This window comes from Oryza glaberrima, chromosome 10, assembly GCF_000147395.1.
Source record: "Oryza glaberrima chromosome 10, OglaRS2, whole genome shotgun sequence".
NCBI classification, from domain to species: domain Eukaryota; kingdom Viridiplantae; phylum Streptophyta; class Magnoliopsida; order Poales; family Poaceae; genus Oryza; species Oryza glaberrima.
Genome location: NC_068335.1, coordinates 14,368,071 through 14,383,165, shown reverse-complemented (window position 1 = coordinate 14,383,165; position 15,095 = coordinate 14,368,071). Strand labels below are relative to the sequence as shown.

At 38.4% G+C, this 15,095-nt stretch overlaps 1 protein-coding gene and 1 long non-coding RNA gene across 2 annotated transcripts; one reads left to right on the top strand and one right to left on the bottom strand.

Moving 5' to 3' along the window:
• Positions 1-1,712: 1,712 nt before the first annotated feature.
• Positions 1,713-7,048, bottom strand: LOC127753537 (perakine reductase-like). Its single transcript, XM_052279021.1, has 7 exons — positions 6,886-7,048; positions 6,483-6,650; positions 5,082-5,285; positions 4,821-4,993; positions 4,356-4,452; positions 4,086-4,239; positions 1,713-2,124 (listed from the first exon to the last, which is right to left on the bottom strand). The coding sequence occupies exons 1-7, from the start codon at positions 7,045-7,047 to the stop codon at positions 1,940-1,942; spliced, it is 1,143 nt and encodes a 380-aa protein (XP_052134981.1). The 5' UTR covers position 7,048; the 3' UTR covers positions 1,713-1,939.
• A 6,907-nt stretch (positions 7,049-13,955) lies between these two features.
• Positions 13,956-14,813, top strand: LOC127753051 (uncharacterized). Its single transcript, XR_008012461.1, has 2 exons — positions 13,956-14,369; positions 14,507-14,813. It is a non-coding gene; the product is annotated as an uncharacterized LOC127753051 (long non-coding RNA).
• The last annotated feature ends 282 nt before the right edge of the window (positions 14,814-15,095 follow it).

Below are 15,095 nucleotides of genomic sequence, written 5' to 3'. Positions count from 1 at the left end.
AAAGTTTGCATGGGTGTGTACATATGGAATAAACCTAGGGATTATATCCCAACGCATGCACAGCAGGTTTTTGCATATACTTAACCCAGGCTTTTGAAGAAAAGCTATGTGCATGTGAGATATGCAGGGAATTAGTACACTGAGCATACCAATTGCCTCCCCTGGCCTCCTCCAAAAAGATCACTGCTCCTCTCTGCTCTTGGCTTTTCCTCTCCTTTGCTTTCTCTTCTTTATTCCCCTCTCTTTGCCTTTTGCAATCCAGGCATTAACAAAAAGCATAACCCTCTTTTACTTCCTGACAGTTTGCTTTGTGTTGCTGATTCTGATCAGCTAGTTAGGAAGGAAGCAAGTATCCGTTTCTGCATACAAATAGTAATTGAACCACTAGCTGTAGTGTTAGTACAATAATGCATCATGCAAGCAAATAAAATTAGTTTATGTATATGGAGATATCATTTCTGTGCTCAGTCCAAGAAATATTTGCCCCTGGCAAGCTAGAATGGAGTGACAAATGATGAGATGATCCACGTACAGGTAGCTTTCTTGGAAATGTATGGGCAGATGCAAAGTTTTCAGAGTGCTGTACCATGCTCAGGAAGATGTACACCGTACCTTGCTGCAGAGACATTGCAGATTTGCAGTAGCTGGATCAGGATTCAGAACAGTACTATGAGCATTAGCAACCAATCAATCATCGAATAATCATGCATGCACATAGTCATATACAGTCCACACTTATATATGCTGCATGATGTAATGCATACCTGCATTGCTTTCAATTGCATCAAGGTTTTTGGTCCAGGCATTGCATTGCATTGCAGCAGCAGAATTTGGGAGTGGTGGTGGTCCAAGAAAAGAACCAAAGGTTCCACCTGTGGAGGGCACATATGTTCTTGGTGGGCATCCCTGGCCTTGCACTCACCATCATCGCCATCGTCCCGCGGCCGACGCGCATTCCCCGATGCTCGAGGTGCGTGATGCATGGGCAGCGCAAGCCGAGAACAATGCCTCGAGATCCATTCAAAAAGAATTGGTCAGCTAGCTGCTCCCTTGGTTCCTCCTGAAAGGGACACCATGGCCACCGGTGCAGCCCTACTTAGGCAACTCTAATTGTCGTCTCTTGTTTGCTTGCTGCTGCACCTGCAAAGTTCAGCATAATTCATATGAGAATCTGCACTACAAAATGTTGTCGAAGATATGTATTATACTTTACAAACCTGGACATACTAAGATGTAGCAAACTGGGAGAAATTACCTTCAAATCCCATGATACTAGGAGTAGCACATGTTCTGGACCTGCAGCAAGAGGGAGTACTGCAAGGTTAAAGTTAAAAGCTGATGAGGAGTAAAATTTAGCACTTTGGCAGTGAAAAGGCAGTAAAATTTTGTGGCAGGACTAGACTAGTAAGGCTGAACATCCCATGTTTTCATGGGCTTCTCAGTTATCAGCAAGTAGCAACAACTTTAAATCAGTTGTGATAAAATCAAAAGAACTAAATGGAACCGCCAGAATCTGTAAAATTGATTGTGATTTAAGTGACACAACACTTATTGCTCTAGCTAGCAAAAAGAGAAATTTCAACCACTACAAAGCTTTATGCAGATGTTGTAACCTCTGCCACTCATAGTAGTATCATTTTCAATATATGATGGAAGAGAGATGATTTTAGTACTTCACTCATGCAGTGACATAAAAGTTAAGTGCACAGAAATGAGTTTAACATCAATATGACATATATTTTTTTGATAATGTAAAGCAATCACTACATTGCACACAGCAGTACAACACAATAACATCTGTTGCCCAAAATACACAATCTTTTCTTGGGCATGGACAAACATAGTTTGTTCAAATTAAGCCTTGAATAAGTATCCAATGGGGCTAGAAAGAAATAAAACATAGCATAGCTAGAGTATATTTTAATTTGCATCTGAATATTTACAATGATTTTGGAGGTGGAGTGTTTGCAACCCTCCAAGAATAAGGCTCCAGTACTCCAATAAGTCTGGACCCAGCCACCTCGCCAGCAGGGACAGCAGCTGAGATTTCTTTCAGGTCTTCCTTGCTCAGCTTTACCTTTACAGCACCAATGTTATCATCAAGGTTCTTCACTTTTGTTGTGCCTAAATTCAAAGAGCAGTTTCTTAGATGGAATGCACCTTATATATGTATGAACAACACTAGAATATAATTCCTACATAAAGAACACATGAATTAACACTAAGAAGACATCATATTTAACTAGATTGCTCACTGTATCAGCTATGGAGTATTTTTTGTCATGCTATTTTAACAACATGAATATAATCTTATAAGGGAATCACATCAGTTGATAACAAGAACATATTCTAAATAAAGGGATGCTTTCAGCGAATCTGATCCTCAGGTCACAGTACTTCCTGAAGTGGAAAACAGATGCCAAGCTTGAACCAGTGAAAATGATAGTAATTCCAATAGCGGAAATTCCTTTTGAAATAAAATGACAGGGAAGAGGCGAGAAATCTAGATATGTTTTGATATACTAGTAAAGTGGTAAGGTGCTTGTGCTTCACAACGGGTTGGGGTAGTATGGGCTATTCGCCATTTTATGGGCCCATGCAATTAGGAATGTGTTGGCTATGGGGATCAAGTAGAAACCATGTGATCCAACCTTTTTTAACCAACCCCTTGATTTTTTTTCTAGTCGGTTGTTTCTAGTTTATTTCAGAAGGAGCATGCTGCGCATGACATGGGGGGAAGAGAGGGGAGGGGGGGGGGGGCAGACAGACGACTCCGCTTTTAATATTTTGATGTATGAAAGAACACAATAACACCTAATTGCAATTTGGAGGTCAAGATGGTTAAACTAATTGCGGCATTGAGCAGGAGATTATTCAAATTCACTCTCACACCCTACACATAAAGCACATATCAGGTAAAACCGCAATTTCGAAAGCCAACAGGCATGCCTAACTAGCTAGGTGTGTAAGACGTTTCTCATGCTAACTCACTCTTTTAGCACATGAACCATGCTTCTAAAATTTCAATATTACCATTAAAATTCTTCAGCTCTTCTAATTTCTAAAAGAAAAAAAGGGAGCAGCTGAACAGAAACAGAGCAATTTACTCTGTTGCATATTCAGGTGGTGCAATAACCTAGCCTGTTCAACAAATAGAATAAAAGACAAACTAATCTTCATTTCCTAACTGCTAGACATGATAACACAAGCTTCATATGCATCTCTTCACCCCACTATATGATTCTGTCCTTTTTTCTAGAATGCAGTTCTAGCTTAATTAGGAGCTAGATTGAAGCATCTCCTATACAGTAGTCTAACTCTAATTTCATTAATTTTTACAGAGCATACTAGCTTTGCTTGTCATTTCATATGAAGTAGGGAAAATTTGAAGTAAAGCTCTGCCTCCCATGGTAGTCCATTCAGGAAGCAAGACACGGAACAAAAGAAAAAGAATTACACTGAATTAAGGGAAGTCCTAAATATACGCCAAGATATTCTCTTTTTGAATGAAATCAGTAGGAAATGATCATCCTGTATATAGGTAGGTCTTCCCCACACGAGATCATTTGATTTGGTATGTAAAGCCACACCACCACACAGGTTACGGCAAAAAACTGCCCAAGTATGGTACACAATCTTTCCAGCAAAATCTCCCAAGTCAAAAACATGTTTCTCAATGTGGTTAATTTGCTATAAATATTTGATTTGATTGAAATATTGAGTACTACTCCCTCCGTCCCATAATATAAGGGATTTTGGGTGGATGTGACATATCCTAGTACAATGAATCTGGACATACGGTCTGTCCAAATTTATTGTATTAGGATGTGTCACATCCACCTAAAATCCCTTATATTATGGGACGGAGGGAGTACTTAATGAAATGATACACAACTCTCTTGCAAATTCAAGAAAAAAAGAAATATTGAGTCCTAGAACTGAAGCTAGTTTCCAGAGGTGATTTTATGTACGAAACCATGTTCTAGAACAGGTAAAAGACCATGTTAAGCCTGACAGTATGGAGTATCCAAGACAGGAAAATACTTCTGACACTGACAGCGTACTAAATATGTTTAACACATTACCAGGGATTGGAACAACATCATCCCCTTGATGAAGAACCCAGGAGAGAGCAAGTTGAGCAGGGGAGCAGCCATACTTGGTGGCAAGCTCTTCAATTCGTGTGTAGAAAACTTTATTCTTCTCCAAGTTTTCCCCATTGTACCTTGGATGTCTAGTCTGTGAAGTAGCAAAGGAGATACTAAGTTATAGGATGTACTCAACTGCAGAATAGAAGACTATACCCAAACTTCCCTGTGTAGAAGAAGACTATAGTAGTGTGAATTTAATTTTACCAGCCAACTCTCAGATGGTATGCTCTGTACAGCAGCCCTGCCAGCAAAGAAGCCACGGCCAATTGGGCTATATGGAACAATTCCAATGCCAAGCTCCCTGAACACAAGTAATGCTTCGAATGAGTGGCACGGTGAAGCGATGTGGAGGTTCAATGAACAAGGAGTAAATGATGCACAAGCTTGAATAGGAGCTAACAATATAACGGAAGAAAGAGCTCTATCTGAACATATCTAATAACTTCCCAGCAGAAACAATCACCCTATAATGCGTTGTTTGCACAAAACAATATTAAAAATGTCACAAACACACAAGCATTCCTTAAGATCGAATGGCATAATCAAAGGTTCCAGTTATAACTTGTAAGTGCTGTACTACTTTCAGAAACATGCAAGTACTTGTATTTCCTGCAACTAAAGTAGAGTAAAAATGCTGTAACAAGTATATGAAATTGAAAGTACATGAACCTGCACAGCGGGATTATTTCTTCCTCTATATCCCTGGTCCATAGAGACCACTCCATCTGCACTGCGGTGATTGGGTAAACTGCATGTGCTCGTCTAATGGTATCAGCACTGGCCTCAGATAAGCCAACAAATTTAACTTTACCTTCTTCCACCAACTTCTTTAGTTCTCCCATCTACATTTTCCCACTGATGAAGTCAGTCAAAGTTTAAGGGATTCAAGGTAAAGCACAAGGTCTGTAAAAGAAATGTTCTCATACACACAGTTTCCTCTATGGGTACTGACTGGTCAATGCGATGCTGATAGTACAGATCAATGTAGTCAACAGCAAGGCGCTCAAGGCTTGCTTCACAGCATGCACGCACATAATCCGGAGTGCCCTTCACAAGCATGCCATTGGCATCAAATCCTGCAATGCCGAACTTGGTGGCCACTTGTACCTTCTCACGAGGTAGTTGCTTCAGTGCCTGGTCAACAATATATCCGTGTTATTCGCCAGTTACTGAGAAAAAAAGCTTCAACTCACATATCAAGGAGGAATAAGATTGGTGATTTGGGACCAGGGAGTTTCCTTCACTATTACTGAAACCTATATAAATAAACTGTATGGTTATTGAGTGACTGGCTTGTTACGATGGACTGCTGCTCACACAAAGTATGGGGCTCACTGATGACCATCTCAGAAATTGGTAATCAAAACATCACTAACTAGTCAATAAGGCATAATGGTAATCAGTACTACTTTCTGGGCTTTATCTGCACTAAAGCTAGGATCACGCGTCAATTAAAATAACCTATGTAGGCGCGTTCCACACTTGTCTGTTCTCTTTCTGCAGTATGCATGCACTGTTAAAACAGAGGTACCAAGTAATTTTGCGCAGAAAATCCTGATTCTAAGTACGAACTGCAACTAAATTCTATCATTTTTTATAGACAAGTCGATAGGGTAATAGGTTAATAAAGCAAATGTGGTACATTCTCTTGTATCAAGAAAGATAATACACCATCGCAAAACAAAAAGAGAAAGACAACATTTAGATGACTTTTTGTAGAACAGCTAAATAACATATTATACCATTTCATCTAGGTCCACATGTATGGTGACAAATAATGAGAATTCCACATAATCTAATGCATGTAATGCAAACCATGGACAAGAAACTGCAGAATGATATCATTATAAGTCCCAACACTGGAACTGCCCAAAACAAGTTCTTTAGATAAAAATAGAAGCATACCATCCTAATCATACTATAACATCACAAAAATCTCCTAACTCCTAAGAATGAGAATCTGAATCATGAGGCCTATAAATATTCTTGTCGATCAAATCCACATTTATAATCATCCACAAATAGTATGCCAACACAATGATCCCCTCCAACTCCACCGGCCACAAATTCCACACTAGACTCAACATCGCAGTCAGATAAAAAATACTCCCTCCGTTTCTAAATATTTGACACCGTTGACTTTTTAGCACATCTCTGACCATTCGTCTTATTAAAAAACTTTTGTGAAATATGTAAAACTATATGTATACATAAAAGTATATTTAACAATAAATCAAATAATAGAAAAATAATTAATAATTACTTAATTTTTTTAATAAGATGAATAGTCAAATATGTAAACGGAGGGAGTAAATAAAGTAATTTTATTACCTTCCCCAGAAGGACTTCGTTGGTGTGCGGGCCGTAGGCATTGGAGGTGTCGAAGAAGGTGACGCCGGCCTCGAACGCTCGCCTGACGACGGCGACGCCGTCTTCCTCGGCGACCGGCGCATTGTAGACGCCGGTGAGGCCCATGCACCCGAACCCGAGCTTGGACACCTACATCGGGGATCGATCGATCGAGCCCGCCCCCATTAGCATCAAGAAAACCCACGAATCGCATCCAAAAAAAAAAAACCCAGAAATCTGGAAACGAAATCGCTTCTTTTTGCCCAATTCCTCTCCAAAGATAAAACGCGCCTTTCCCCCCCAAAAAAACAGCCGAAATAAAAAGATTTGTGACGCATCCAGAAGGGATTCGGAGGCAGAGCTAGCTTGCAGGTGGTTTGCTTACCTCGAGGCCCTGGGTTCCCAGCTTCACTCTCGGGATCTGGACGTGCTCCATCGATTGATCTCCAAGCCTCCAAGAGAGCAGGAGTGGAACTGTCAACCCGTGGACTCTCTCTGACGAAGAACAAAGAGAGCTTTTTTTTTTTTGAGACAGTAAAGAAAACATTTTTTTAGGGACACAATGAGAGAAACTGGTCAATGGCCCGCACAGGTGGCAGAAGTTGGGCCTGAATATAACAAGGAATCGCAGGAAGGAATGAGTCATTTTACCTCCCTCAACTTTCGGTCGACTATATTATCTCTAAACCGCAATATCAGAAGTTTTGATCTCTAACGTATAAAATCGAGTTGAATTAAGTCCCACGACAGCATGGATGACTGATTTCGCTGATATGTAGGGCCCATGTGTAAGTGGGCTTCCACCTCTCATACCTATGCATCTCTTCCCTATCTCTCACCTTATCCCTCTCTTCCCTAGGAACTCGTCGGCGGAGGAGAAGGGCACAATTGGTGAGCTCATCCGCGGGAGGGAGGTGGTGGCGGTGGGTGGCTAGAGAAGATGAGATCACGGCTGTCTGTGGCTATGGGTAGGAGAGGACGGAGGTTAAGGAGGAAGGCTGGTTGGGTTTTGCCTCGTCATAGTCGTTGTCAAGCACTTGCCATGCCAATCTGGTTGCCGCTGCATCGCAAAGGTATATAAGGTACCGTCCAAAGAGATGGAAGATGAAAAATATACTTATTCCCGCCATATAAAAGACGGTCCAAGGAGATTAGGGAGTTACATTAGACAAGGAAGAGCACAATGGGTTATAATAGCAGTCCAGCCTTTTCTTTTAAAATACAAATGGCACTACAGTTATATGGCCTTCAAATATTTGATTTGGTAAAGGCAGGAGCACCCAAATATAAAAAGGCTGTATTTAAATTCTTTTTTCTAACATAGCCTTTTATTAATCTAGATTTTTTTTAATTACTAGTAACATTCCCTTATGTTGTAATGAACTAGGCCCATATAATTAAGAATGGTCCAAGAGGATGAACAAGGATAAAGCATATATATATATTTTTTGAAGTAGAGGATAAAGCATATTGGGTTAGGTGGTTACACACACGAAACATACGGAGGTGCTGCACGCTGTGGGAGGAGGGGATAGAAAGGGGACGACTCTGCTTCTATAGTAGTAGAGATAACTACATACTCCCTCCAATTAAATTAACTTGATGATCAATTTTCCCAATGTCAAATATTTTTTTACCAAAAGGGAATATATTTTACCAATAACATAAAAAGAAATTGAATTAAGTTATATATATTTAGAATTGGACACTGATAAGGATTAATTGGTATAACATGAGCCCACTTACAATATTTAAGTGAGCTAGTTTAATTAATTTAGCCCTTTTTTCAGTCTCCATGTGAGACACAAGCCTATGGAGGCATATTCTATTTTGCATATGTACATGAACCAATGTACGTACATAACTGATTTTTGACTCCTCATCCTCCCTAGTTGATGTGAATGAACAGAAGAAATAAAAAGGTGGTTGGTTCTTGGATCCTGACTCAAAAAGTGAGAGACACAGGAAGTTAAGAAATACTAATGTCACATATCTTGTCTTGCAAAGATAGGGAGATCACATGATCTTGTTGGCTTATGTTAATTCAGGGGTTAAGCCTTTTGTTCCCTTTGATGATGAGCGTGCACTAGCGACTAGCGTGTGGTTGCATTAGAACAACAGTGCTGTAGGAGCATGGTCCCCTACCTTGTCATTGCACTATAGGAATAATATTGATATGCACACCTGAATTTAGAGCGTTAGTAATTTTGCTGGGATCAAATGCATCATAGATGCCTTAAAAAAACATATATGAATGTGGTTTTTCAGTGTAAACCACTAATTGATGCACTATAAACCATTGAATATTAGTATATTAAAAATATAATGTAGTGTTTAAGGTTTCATGCATGGTTTTGAGAATTTATTAGCTCCTTCTCAAGTTTTAGTTGTTGCTAAAAAAATATATACAGCGACAACGGTAAATTGACTTTTATATAGTTGTACTTCATATTCATACACATATGAAGTGGGAAGTAATTTTTCTTTAGTTATCTCTGTTGTGCAACCCAAGCAGCGACACGTACCCTCCTGCACGAATTTTGTACTAACACAATTATATGCATAGAGATGCACGAAAGACCCTGAGAAGCTTTTGAAAAAGCCCGCTATATATATAGAAAAGGCTTGGCGTGCATGATAGCGGGTGAGCATGCCAATATTCTACTTCTCTTCTTCTCAGGGACCACACACCCTCTGAATTATTCTTTCACAGCACCTCTCCCAGCACAAGCAGTACACAAACAGGCGTGCATTAGCAAGTCCAAAAGCTCAATAAGAAGCCCTAATGACTCCTCTCACAATCACATCTTTGCCTAACCTCCATTTTCTCCCCAAACATCTCTCTCTCTCTCTCTCTCTCTCTCTCATATGTATGGTGCACCACAAGTGGATGAAGCTGCCAGCATGATCTGATCACAGTAGTTCTCTAGCTGATGATGATTTACAAAACCTAGAGACATGCATCAGATCATCTGGCAGTTTCATCTTCTCATGGCAGCACAAAAAGAGCTTACTAAAACCCTAGCTAGCTAGTTAGAAGCAAGCATGATATGAACCCCTTCTCTCTGCTAGATGCTTAGATCTACAAACTATAAGGCCAACCTAGCATATGTACATGCCCAATCTAGCTTAATTGCCTTCTTATCGCCAGGATCGAATTAATGGAAGAATTAGCCAATCAATGGTGATGGGTCAGTCATCTTCTCTACAACAAGTACCGAGTTTTAATTTGTTGGCTGGGATCATCTAGCTAGATGCATATTTATGCATGCATATGTTTCTGAAGTGCATATATATCTGCTTGTTTCCTTTTTCTAGCTTGGTCCAGCTAATATGTTTTTTCTTTGTCTATGATAATCTTTTTTTCTCGCTTAATTAATTTCGACATCTATTGACTGCACATATTGTGCTACAATGTTCAAATAGCTAGTTTCAGAATTCTATGGTGTGAGTGGGGATTTTGGGATTTTTTTTTTATTCCCAGCATCCTCTTCAGCAGTGTAGAATTGATTATTTAGAACCGGATTGGCTTGTAGAGAATAACTGTAACATGTACTGATCAGATCCAGTTTTTCTCCCCTGTGTGTAATACAGAGAGCTAGTACTCAGATCTATCTATTGTACATTATAAGGTTAGAATATAAATCATCGTTTTCTCCTGATTTTCCAACCTCAGAAAAACATATCTTTATTTTATATGAGATATATTCTTAAACAAAATCACCAAACTTAGAAAAAACAAAATAAAACAATTAGTAACATATATTTTAAAAGGCTCAGTTAATTGTATTTCGATCTGCACCATAATTTAGGTGAGTTTCATCTAATAATATCTGATGTTATACAATATTTGATTTGTTAATCCCTCTTGGGAGATCTACTAGATATGAAATGTGTATGGGGTTAATTTGAGCTGCTTAAAGTGCTTAGTAGCAGTTCAATTTGCATTTCCATTTTGATTAAATTAATGCTGCAACAATCACCATTGACTGACCCCATCTGGGAAATTAAAAAATGTCACCAAAAGCAGGCTGTGCTTTCCAATTTGATTCAGTCTCTAACAATATGATTTAAACTAAATCGTACTTAGGCTCAGATTGGGGTTGGCATTATGTGTTGAGTTGTGCATTTTCTTTAAACTTGATATGAAAATGAAACTTATAATCGTTGTAGTTTGTTATATATATAGAGAGATCAAATTACAGTCAGACAAATATGTTATCTAGCTAGCTGTAACACACCTCTCTCAATTGTTTTATTTTTGGAACATTATACATGTATCGTTTGTGGTTTAGATTAAAATAAAGACATTTTGTCAAACATAGAAATATCCAAAAGTTATTATAGCAAACAAGATTATCAAAATCCACCATAATAACAAAACATATTGCTCCCACCATAATAACAAAACACTTGCTAATTATATATGTTTAGTTATATACTCCCTCCGTCCAAAAAAAAGGATCCCTCATAGTATAACGAATCTGGACAATCCTCCGTTCAAATTCATTGTACAAGGAGATTATCTTTTTTTTTTTTTTACGGAGGGAGTACGTAGCTAGCTAGGAGTAGCTAGGAAAGCTAGTCTTTGTTTACGAGTATATTAACCATGAATTGAAGTTGACTGCTGCTTCTAACAATCAACCACATATATAGATTCATGTCCTTCAAGGGAACAATTGAAATGGCTGTCAATTATTCGCATAGCGACGACGGCGGATTAAAGTTGACAGTAACTAATTTGCTAATTAATAAAACTTCAGTAAACAAAAAGAAGTGACCGGTGAAGATGCACTATGGCAACTAGTGTAGATTCGTACTGATATTTTTCTTTTGCACATATATATTACTTTCACCAATCTCAATTATTCCTTTTCAATTTTAGATAAAAAAATGCATTAAGCGAAGTCAACATTCTGTAAAGCAAGTTGGCCAAGTACTCCATTTTAATTCTGCTGTGCCGTCAAAATGTTACTGACTAAGTTACTTGTGATGAATCTTTTCTGTCCGGGATTAAATCCTAAACTTAACATAAATATTTATATTTATAGTTAATTATTATTTCAGTGATAAATGACATATATACTAATCAACAATAAGATATCAGTCCAGTCTCTCAAGGTACTTATACGAATAACGTGTGCATATGTGTATAAGGACAAGTAGGTGCACGTATATACGAGCGTCTGTTTTTACTATGTTTCTTAATGTTGCCATGCATGCATTTATTAAATTAACACAACGGAGTGAAACAACAAAGCGAAAAATATGTTGTATGTAAGCAAGTGGACCGACCCACGAACCCACTTTATAAACAAAATTAGTGGGTAACCCACGGATTGACTCGTGAGTTACCTACTAATTTGACCTATAAGTGGGTTTACGGGTCGATCCACTTGCTTAGTTGCAACAAACTAGACCACAACGCGGGATTATCCAGTTATTTGATCTATAGGTGGGTTCGCGGGTCGACCCACTTGCATCTCTAACTATATGTCAGAGACATGCGTGTGATGTGGTCATGAAATGGTTGGTGCGTGATTTTGAGGGAGGATAATCAAAGTTTGCACTAACATCTACTAATATATATATATATATATATATATATATATATATATATATATATATATATATATGTTCAAATTATTGATGGAAAAAAACATGTATTTACTTAAAAAATAATTAGTTGTGGAAGAGAAAGGGGAAATCATGGCCTCACCCTTGGGCCCGCCTCTTGAAATGGATGCAAAGATTAATGTAGCAGACAGAGACTGCATTCAAGAAATATGCTACTTGTCGTTGCTGATTGTAAGCATGCTAGAGACTGCATTCTAGAAATGAGCATGAGGCATGAGGTCTTATCTCATATTTTCTTCGGATCAGGATACTATACGGTCGAAGTCACATTACTTTGTCACTAACATATGGGTCTGATATCTCTGGGCTCACATGTTAGTGACAAAGGCACCGTACATTTGACTGCAGAGGATCTCAATCGGTTTTCTTCATCCCTTGTCTTGAATTCCTACTTTTTCCGATGACTATTAGACAATAATTTTAAAACTTTCTTATTTCTAAATCCTATATATAAAAGTCCAATAAATTAACATGTTATTCTTATGTCTTTCTTATTCCTGTGTTTTGATAATCCTGTGTTTCGAAGTAGCCCAAAATGAGGTACCAAGTACACTAGCTACTGGTTGTTGCTAATGATTTTTCCTTTGAGAACAAGCCCATAGACACAATAATTACTGCACGTATATAGTATACCCACTAACTAATTACTCACATATTTGCACTCCCAAAATTGTTGAGGCTAGGACTCAAACACTGTTGCACTTGGGTATAACAACCCCGCTATCTAGCTTATGTTAATGATTATATATTTATGAGTAATTAATTGCATTTGTATACAAATGCAATTTGATAAATGTTGGAGAGAAAATTTGATAAAGTAGGGCATCTATATACTATTCTTGCAATTGATAAATGTTGGAGAGAAAATTTGACGACATATGTACAGTGAAATTGCTAATTTCTCCACCTTTCTAATAGGGAAGAGAGGTATATATATTTTATTTTTCGAAGACGGGAGAAAAAGCTCTTATTATTTATAAAGAAAATGGTGCTTAACGATTTGCATGTCACATGAAGTGGTGGGCCTAATGGCGCTATAGCGGTCTCAAATCGAAACATGCCTTCACACCTTTGTCCACATCGGATCCATGTCATCGGGTTGTCCAAGCAGCGACGACACTGCGACACTGGAGCAGCCGATGTATAACGGTTTTCACTTGTTCGGTTACGATTTAGAATGTCACTAAGTCTCTTCACGATGAAAAGAACGTAACAACAATTTGTGACGAATGTAACTTTGTGACCTTTTTAACTGGTCTCATTAGGTAATTCTAGATGGAGCTTCTGTGACAGTGCTATTTCATGGCAAGGTCATCACAAAATAGAGTTGTGATGAAATTTCGTTAGATCTCGAAGAAAACGGCTCGTCAATAAAGGGCATAATCATTGTAGTGAGTAGTGGGCCTAATGGCAAGCTAGCGTCCAAATCGAAACATGCCTTCACATTTGGTGTCAGTCTTCTATCAACCAACTAGTCAATGTTATAAAGCATGAGTATAGAAACATGACTTATGTATGTATTATTATAACTACATACATTTTACCACTATAATTATACTATATATTTATATGAGATAATTTTTTTAAAGAAATTTATTTTGACAAATGTAAAATAGAATCGTTAATGTTTCTACCTCACAAATACATGAAGAGGTGTATCCGTGTATAAACTGTTTTGGTTTAATGCCAATTAAATCTTGCAGTACCAAATTATTGGTAGTCTACATAGTACTTTGTGTGATGTTTGGATTAATTCTAAAACTTATCCGATCAATAGAAATCTCTACCAACATATTGGTAGTACCAAAACTTATCTAAGATTTGACACTACAAAACAAATAGATAGGGTAGCAATTCAAACATGCCTTATACCTTTTCTAAGGCGGCTGGAAAAAAGCTAGCTAGTCAAGGTTAGGCATGCACACATATAGTCAAGATTAATGAAACCACTTGCCCTTCTAATTAAGACTAGTCTTGGGTGTCCAACCATGATAAGAGGCGCACATATAGGGGTTGCATGCATATGTAAATGCTATAAATACAGCTTGCAGGGCCAATGGAGATTCAACAATAAATGCAACATATACTAACTCAAATCGAGGTGATAACAGACCAGCAGTAGTGTCAATATAATGGCATCCTCGGCAACATCTGGCCGTGTCCTTGCGATCATGCTGCTCATGGCCATTATCGCCGCTCTGATGATCATCAACAGTCCCGTCGCAGAATGTAGTAAGTACCCAGCTGGTGTCTATCTTAATTTGATTTTTTTTTGGGCTTCCAGTACTTGTCCTAGCTGCATATTAATTTGGTCAAATGAAGTGGTCAATAACAGTATATATATTGCTCTATCGTGCTTGCATTTGCAGGGGTTGCTCCGGATCAGGTTGGGGTGGATCCGAATGGCCATTGCTATTTCGATCCTTCTAGTTGTCGTTCGCCGGGTGCTCCCTGAGAGTGTGCCTGCCATGTCACGTTCCCACGAGGATGAATACTTTCCTCTGTTCCAAATATATTATATTATTAATTATAAAAATCTGAATAAACACTTGATATATTTATAGTTAGAGGCGCTTATATTTTGGAAGGGGGAGTATTGTAATATGAATAAAATGGGACCCAATACGGCCGGCTTGCCCTAGCTAGTATATATAGAAAACATGTTATTATTGTAAAGCTTTGTCGATGCGGATCGATCATTGCCAGTATTTGCTTCAGGCTCCAGTGTGCTCTGCGTGCATTATTATTGCTAAATCTCGTCTAGTGCCAACCGGATTCTCTGAAATAGAGGATTTCTCTCTACGCCAAATGAAAGTCCGCTCCATATCACCATCGATTCCGCATCTAACAGGCAGCATCATTTCCAGCCTCTCCTCTGTTGATCGGTCCAATCAATGGGGAAAGCAGCAGCCAGGGTTTACATTACCAGTTGATCACTAAATTTCAAGCCCCATCGGT

Coding starts and splice junctions, on each gene's coding strand:
- LOC127753537 (XM_052279021.1), bottom strand. CDS start 7,047: ATGTTTTCTTTACTGTCTCAAAAAAAAAAAAGCTCTCTTTGTTCTTCG. Junction 4,994..5,081: donor CAGTACCCATAGAGGAAACT/GTGTGTATGAGA, acceptor GGGAAAATGTAG/ATGGGAGAACTAAAGAAGTT. Junction 4,453..4,820: donor GAAATAATCCCGCTGTGCAG/GTTCATGTACTT, acceptor ACTTGTGTTCAG/GGAGCTTGGCATTGGAATTG.